The sequence below is a fragment of the Doryrhamphus excisus genome, linkage group LG12, assembly GCF_037039965.1.
Source record: "Doryrhamphus excisus strain RoL-2023G ecotype Guam linkage group LG12, RoL_Dexc_Guam_v1.1, whole genome shotgun sequence".
In the NCBI taxonomy this organism is placed as follows: Eukaryota; Metazoa; Chordata; class Actinopteri; order Syngnathiformes; family Syngnathidae; genus Doryrhamphus; species Doryrhamphus excisus.
This window is the reverse complement of record NC_136368.1, coordinates 12,212,352-12,220,205: the sequence shown is the minus strand read 5'-3', so window position 1 is coordinate 12,220,205 and position 7,854 is coordinate 12,212,352. Positions and strand designations below refer to the sequence as shown.

Here is a 7,854-nt window from a genome sequence, read left to right as displayed (position 1 = left end):
GAGATAGATGCATTGTTGAAACTATCCATGTTCGTGTGGACACAGCCTTCGATACGGTCCTCTAGAAAACAAATGTTGGTGCTAGGGGTGTCATTAAACGCCCTACTCACAAGACCAGACAATTAACGAGATTGGGTCCACGAGAACGACAGGAGATGAGAAAAAGTACAATCAAGAATATCACAGATCAAGCAAAGTTTTTTTTATTTAACCATGTCACAAAACAATGCAGGGTCGTTTTGAAATGTCCCACAAATTGACAAACTGCTTTCACAATAAATATACCGCTGTTAATATAATATATAATAACAAGAATAATAAATAATGAGTACAATTCCACCCTTGGGCATCTCTGTGTGGAGTTTGCATGTTCTCCCCGTGCATGCGTGGGTTTTCTCCGGGTACTCCGGTTTCCTCCCACATTCCAAAAACATGCTAGGTTAATTGGTGATTCCAAATTGTCCATAGGTATGAATGTGAGTGTGAATGGTTGTTTGTCTATATATCTATATGTGATTGGCTGGCGACTAGTCCAGGGTGTACCCCGCCTCTCACCCATAGACAGCCGGGATAGGCTCCAGCATGCCCACGACCCTTGTGAGGATAAGCGGTAGAAAATGAATGAATGAATAAATAATGGTTCATCATAATTATGCAGCATTTCCTTTAGTATGTCATCTTTCACTCAGTAAGGTTGCAGAATTGTCGTTTGTGACATATATGTTCTCACAGGCAATTTGTACTGTCTGTCAAATGTTGGCTTTTCAGTGGGGGTGTCAGCATTAATTAACTTGCAGTTGAACAATGCCAGCTCCTTGTTCTTCATCTACTATATTTGTCTATTTGTCTAGCTGTCCTTTGATTCTAAGCTCTGCTTTCTTGGTTCTTTTGCTATGGAGCTTTCAGACCCACATTGCACCTGTGCAGCAGTTACTCTATCTTTTTAGACTACTTGTATTTAATTACCAAATAGATGCATGGCACAAAAAAATCACTTCCTGCCTTTCAATTATAATGCAGACCCCTATTCATTAAATGTAAATTATCAACATATCTCTCCTACATATGAGGTGTGTTGTGAAGTTAGTGCTTTGCCAAAGCCATGCATAAAATGAACCACTCAGTGATTAAGAGTACAGACAGTGTGCAAACATCTTCATGTTTCGATCTAACAAATCTTAAGTAACTTTGATCGACTGCAGAATTACCACAGCTTTTACCACAGTTTCAATAATGCCTTGCACACTGCCATGTCTATATTAGTGTAATACCTTTAATTTGAATTACAATGCTATAATTCAAGCAATACATTTTGTCAAAGCAAGCATGCAAAAAAAATAAGAAACCACTGTAGGCGCGTGAGAGATTTAGCTTCTTTCATGTAAGTAAAAAAAAAAAAACAACAACACTGAATGTTCGGTACAGTTCTATACCACAGCAAACTACTAAAATAAATAACTTGTTTCTTCTCCAATATCAGCCAAAATTCATCCATGGATCTTTTGCTGTGGCCTGTGTTGCTTCATGTAATTCTTCAACCCCTCATTTCAGCACCACCTTACTTAATATTAGAAAGTGGAACTGTTCAACATGTGTTTGGTTATGCTAATCTGACACAATCATATTTATTTTACAGTCATACGCTTGGATCCTGGAGTGTGTTTGCCTCCACATGCACACAAACAGACACAGACACACACACACCTCCTGCTGTCCAGGACATGGGAGTCCGTGTTACACACCCACAGGCCTGCACCAACTCACAGTCCCACACCCAAAAAAACAGGATATTTTAATAAATGTGTAACTGTGTGCACACACCTTTCTCAAATATACATTCCTCTACAGTCGGTGTAAAGCAGATCCACTGTGGCTCAGTGAAGAGGGACGCTGGTGAGTTGCAGTCAGGTGCAAATTGGACCCACAAGTGTAGAGAGTGAAAGGTAAGTTTGCAATTTGGAAGGGATGTAACACTAATATGAATAGCATTGCAAGAACTAACATGCCTCCATCTAGTGGACTGCAATTGTGTATTGTGTGTGCCCTCTAAGCAACAGTGGATTACTTTCTTCATGTTGACTCGTATGGGACCTCATCACAAGTGGATACAGTCCAGCTTTCGAGGCTTGTTTTAAGTTGCCTGCGACTTGTATTTGTACACAGGCAGCTAAAGCAAGTCTGGGACGCTAGACACCCTTCAACCTCCATGAATGCCCCATCCCAAATTCATTATACACGCTGCAGGCCAATCAGGCAATAATATTACATGAAAACTAGAAAAACCAAAACGCATGTTAATATAGTATTCATGCAAGATGGATGTGTTTGCTCAGTCACTATATTACCAGAACATTCACTAGCTATTTAAACTACATACGCAAAAAACAAGAAAAACCACAAGCATGAATATGTTGGCTCAAGTCAGTACAACCAAAACATTCAATAGGCTGAACATTTACTTTATGCTCTCTTTTTCTTCTTAAAATGGTGTTTGTCATATCATGATTTCCAGTTTCTGTAATTGTTTTGTACTTCAAACGTTGTTTAGCTTCAGGTATAAAGCCTGAGTCCTCGATTATTAATTTGTCCCAGAATTACGGATTTTTTCTCAGCAGACACTGTGAAGAATTAATGAAAAAACACTTTACTGGCTTGCTGCAGTGTATGTAATACATAAAAAATATAACAATAAGGACATCATTAATTCATTTTTTACCGCTTATCCTCATGAGGGTGCTGGAGCCAATCCCAGCTGTCTTTGGGCGAGAGGCGGGGTACACCCTGGACGGGTCGCCAGCCAATCACAGGGCACATATAGACAAACAACTATTCACACTCACATTCATACCTATGGACAATTTGGAGTCACCAAGGGGAGGGAGGAAATCGGAGTACCCGGAGAAAACCCACAGGGGAGAACATGCAAACTCCGAGATGGCCGAGGGTGGAATCGAACTCGGGTCTCTTAGCTGTGTGGCCTGCGCGCTAACCACTCGGCCGGCGTGAAGCCCCCAAAAAGGATATCAGATGTTTTTTTAAAAATATATACTATTGTACAAATACTATACCGGTGTACTACTAAACTGCTAACCATCCCACCCGTCAATCAGGGGGATGGGCGGATGGACTGCTTCAAAGTTGTGATTGAAAGTGTCTCTGCAGGTTATATTTCTTTAAAAACAGCATTTACTCTGCAACAAAGCAAATACATGCGCTTCCCCGTTGAGTTTTGCATAAAATATATATTGAATTTTATTTTGTGTAAATGCAAGCCACTTTCTTCTCCTGCTGCTTCATCTAATGCATGCCTCACTGTTGCCCCCTGCAGAGTAGGAACAGGAAGTACTGCATAAACAAGCGTTTCTCACAATCCGTATGTGGCCCGCGGGTCACCTATTGAAGACCATGGTCTACACTATAGTTGTTCCTTTTTTTTGTATTTTTAATGACATTAACAGTAGGCTACAGCAAAACATTTGATAATTTCAATATTGCAAATATTTCTTTGGAAACAGTCTTCTATGTTTTGCTCCAAAATATCCAGTCAACCATGATGTTCTGTGCTTCACTGATATATCTTCAGGATTCACATTTACCTTGTGAGTAGGCCTGCATCATTTTTATACATTAATATTATTGTCAACATATTTTTATTGAATTCTAACGCATTTACTGCTCTGTCTGATGTACCCCAACTCAAGATAATCATTAAAAACATGAATTTAATAATTGTTGTCAGATGTCTTATTTGGCCTGGAGTCTCTTTTTTAATGCTGATGTGTTGCATCGTTGACTGTGGACATTTTAAACTCACATTTGACTTATAAAAGCCACATAGCAGAAGGTGAAGGGCTGTAATGTTCTTGTTTTCTCGGCTCCACTGAAGCGTGTTTTTGAAGGTAAATGCTCTTTGCCAACCTGCACTGTGTGTGAGGTGTTTGCAGAGAGCTAAAGAGGCGGAAAAGCGAGGAAGATGTGAACTGGTTTCCATGTCAAACACTTCAATTCACCATAGAAACTCAGATCTTAACGCGGCAACTTTATTAAACTGTGATGGTGGATTGATAAGGGCCCAATTTCTATCGGCCGCTTTTTATTGTGGGCAGCAGGCGGGCTGACAGAGGTAAATTGCTCTTTTAATTAAAGCAATGCAGCAGAGGAAATTGCTGTCTGAATATTGTCTCAGAGATGGGGGCCAGTGACAGTTGCCTGGAAACTTCAATCTGTCCACTCGCATTTATTCCAGATCCCAGTTATGAGATAAAGTTTAATAAAAATCTTTTCCTCCTCCACCAACCAAATGAAATCCAAGCCTTTTGTGAAGAAGTGAACACAATGAGAAGGGACTGCGGTGGGAAGCTGATGTTCAACATGTATCTCTCAGGTTGGTCTTTTTGGCCTAGAAAAAATATATTACAAACGCGTTGGGCTCTTTAAAAACAACAACAACAACAACACATTCTGTTGTGAGGCTGGTGTTCCGTTTCCAGGTCGGTGGTGGTTCTGTTCTTTTCAGTCTGGAAGCCCGTCTGCTCTTTGTCGGAAATCGGAAATCCTTTTTCCTGGACGCGTTTCCTGGATCCCCGTAGCCGGACCCGCCCGGACCAGACGCCTGAACGCTCCTGCAGCCGATCAACAACATTTGGACTTTAATCCCATTTGTTATTGACATTATAAAACCGACATTTCTTTTTAACATACATCAAATTTGATACTAAGGCAACTTTCCATTTGTATTTTTATTTATTTCACCGCTTCCCTTTTCTAAAATTAACATATGGCTCAATTTGATCGTACGACTTATTCATATGACTGATGATTGTTTTCATGGAATTAGCATCTTTTTTTTTTAAACATTCCAGATCCAACAGAAAATCTGTTGAAAGACAACAAAGGGACATCTTGGGGTCCATTAAACACCGGGGCGCAGAAAGGTAAGAAAATAATGTACAATATGTATAATAATACATACGTATTTGTAAATACGTCATATTTTATATTTATACCACACGTCTGATTGTTTAAACAGTATGAAATAACGCTTGTTTGTTGCGTTTTAATTCTGTGCTTTAATGCGGAGTGTTATTTACCTCCCAAAAACGCACCACAATAAATGTTTTAAACCGGTTTTGTCCTATGGCAAATGTCAGATTTACCTATTCTACAGCGAAATAAATTAATAAGGAACATTTTAAATTACAATAATTATATATTTTGGGTAAATTAAGCAATTGAATACTAATAATACTAATAATAACAATAGAAAAGATTATTGTCTGTACAGTCATCTATTATTATACAGTATTATCATTTCAAATAAAATACAGGTTTTCAGGTGTATTCATGGTAGTATGGTTTATTTGTTTTGGACATGCTAAACATGTCATACCGAGGAACCGAAAAAGAGTTGGAAGAAGCAGAGCTTAATTAAATCCTATGCCCTTTTTGCATGTCTTTACAGCATACGTATGTATTGAACTTGTTGGCAGTAATGAATGTTTACAATAATTCCTGTGTTTATATTTTGTCGTTGAAGCTTGTGTTGACCTGCTGTCACGGGTAAACAAAAGAATATAGATTGTGTAGCAATATATTATTTAAAAAAATGAAAGAAAGAAGGGGAAAGGGGAAGTGTAAATAATTAAAAGACAAGTCAAGCCGACTTAAAGTGTCTTTGCGTAGTGATGAAGGAAAATAAAGTTATTAAAAAGTGTGAATAACACAAGAACAGTTTGAATCAAAAATGACAAAAACAATGAAAGGTGTGTCTTATATGATCATATGGCGAGTTTATGCTCAGAACATTTTCAAAAGGGTTATAAAAACAGGTTTAGGTTATGTTTTGCTTTTGGAAAAAATACACGTGACAACAATAATAATATTAGTAATAGGCCTAATGAGAATAATATATAGTATATTAATAATGAGTGAAAAGCTATTTATTATTACATGTACTGTAAAATGGTGTATTTAAACAGATCTTAAGTAAATAATTAAAATTGGATCAGGAGCAAGACCAAATCCAGCAATTGTTTCCCATTATTCTGCCATATTAATCGTGTGTGTGTGTGTGTGTGTGTGTGTGTGTTGTAGGCAGCGGCCAGATCCAGTTGTGGCAGTTCCTGCTGGAGCTGCTGTCGGACAGCAGCAACATGTCGTGCATCGCCTGGGAGGGAACCAACGGGGAATTCAAGCTCATCGACCCGGACGAGGTAGCCCGGCGGTGGGGGGAACGCAAGAGCAAACCCAACATGAACTACGACAAACTGAGCCGAGCTTTGCGTTACTATTACGACAAGAACATCATGACGAAGGTCCACGGGAAACGATACGCCTACAAGTTCGATTTCCACGGCTTGGCTCAAGTGTGCCAGCCGTCCAGCACAGAGCAGACCATCTACAAGTTCCAGGGGAACTTCTCCCCTCTTCCTTTCTCCGGGATTTCCAAACTGAACCTGGTCGCTCCCGGGGTCGGGCCATCGGGGTTCTCCTACTGGCCCGGGTCGCCGTCGGCAGCTCTGTACCACAGCCACAACCTCCAGGCTGCCGGGCCTTTCGGCACCGTGTCTCCGAGCCACATTAGCTGCGTCAACAACATCAACACTTTGAGCAACATCAATAATCATTACAACTGACTCTCATCCATAAGCACCATACACCGTCAAGGTGGGAGATGTTAAAGTATCGCAGGTAAAAAATAAGCATTTTATTTTTAAAAGTGGCATCACACTAGTCCAAAGCATATGCATAATTAGAAACAGTCATTAGGTATTTATGATAAACGCCCTATTTTAATTTGAGTCGTTTCTTTAAAGATATACCATAAAATCTAAAAGGGCAATAACATTTGTATTTCATACCGGCATCTGTTAGGTTTTCATATTTGTTTTTTAGTGGAGTGATGGCGCCCTCCTGTGGTCATTCTGCCTTAATAAAGGCCTTACATTGGCCACGGCATTAGGCACACTTATAAATTCTAATGAAAGCCAGTCCATGAGTTACATAATTAAAGTGACACTGTCATACAATGCATTTCATTAAATGTAACATGAATGGAAAACTGAAGTCAAAGCGGAATTTCTCCAATTGGATCGTATTCGATTGTGCCGGTACAGTGGCGGAACCAGACATTTTTAATTGGGGTGACCAATGTGAGCGCATTACCCACATAGGGTTGGAAATATGATATCTGAAATGTCTGGTATCAGCAGGTGCGGGTGTACCTAATGTTGTGACTAGTGAACATATATGATTTAATATTGTACCCGGTAGGTGGTTATGCTAAATTTGAGAGAAGCTCAGGTTTTTTTTTTTTCGTGATTTAGATTTATTGAATGGATTAAAAGAACAACACAATTAAAAGAAAACTGTCGAAAAATGTCTGGAAATGACCGCTCACGGTGACATTAATTTAATAGAGGTGCAATGACTACTTTAAACCACTTAAGGGCGCTGTAACCACGCACGAGGAGGAACGCCTCTTACGTAACAAGGACAAGTTAACAGGACACATGCAGTGTAGACTTATTTGTAAATAACAGATTAGACCTCAGACCTCAAAGCTTGTCCACAGAGATTTAAGGTGAACCCACGAGTCATTCACATTCACTTTTATTCTGTTTCATTTTACTTTTTAAACTTGATTTACAACCAGGATGCTATTTTGTTGTTTAGTGTGTGCTTTTTATGATCATCATCTTATTCTTCTTCTATACTAGAATTAACAAAAAATATTAATGCAACATTTGTTTTGGTGCCATTTTTCATGAGCTGCACTGAAAGATTTTCCTATGAAAAACGATGATTACAAGGATGCTTGGTTGGCCACAATAAAAGGCCACTCTGAAATGTGCA

General features: G+C 39.2%; 1 protein-coding gene across 2 annotated transcripts; it reads left to right on the top strand.

Annotated features, from left to right (window-relative positions):
• The first annotated feature begins 4,068 nt into the window (after positions 1-4,068).
• fev (FEV transcription factor, ETS family member) lies at positions 4,069-7,650 on the top strand. 2 transcript variants are annotated; one of them, XM_058082556.2, is made up of 4 exons: positions 4,109-4,123; positions 4,313-4,384; positions 4,863-4,934; positions 6,094-7,650. In XM_058082556.2, the coding sequence occupies exons 2-4, from the start codon at positions 4,336-4,338 to the stop codon at positions 6,633-6,635; spliced, it is 663 nt and encodes a 220-aa protein (XP_057938539.1). In that variant the 5' UTR covers positions 4,109-4,123; positions 4,313-4,335; the 3' UTR covers positions 6,636-7,650. The 2 variants fall into 2 exon arrangements, with proteins under 2 accessions (XP_057938538.1, XP_057938539.1); XM_058082555.2 differs by having other exon boundaries at positions 4,069-4,384.
• The last annotated feature ends 204 nt before the right edge of the window (positions 7,651-7,854 follow it).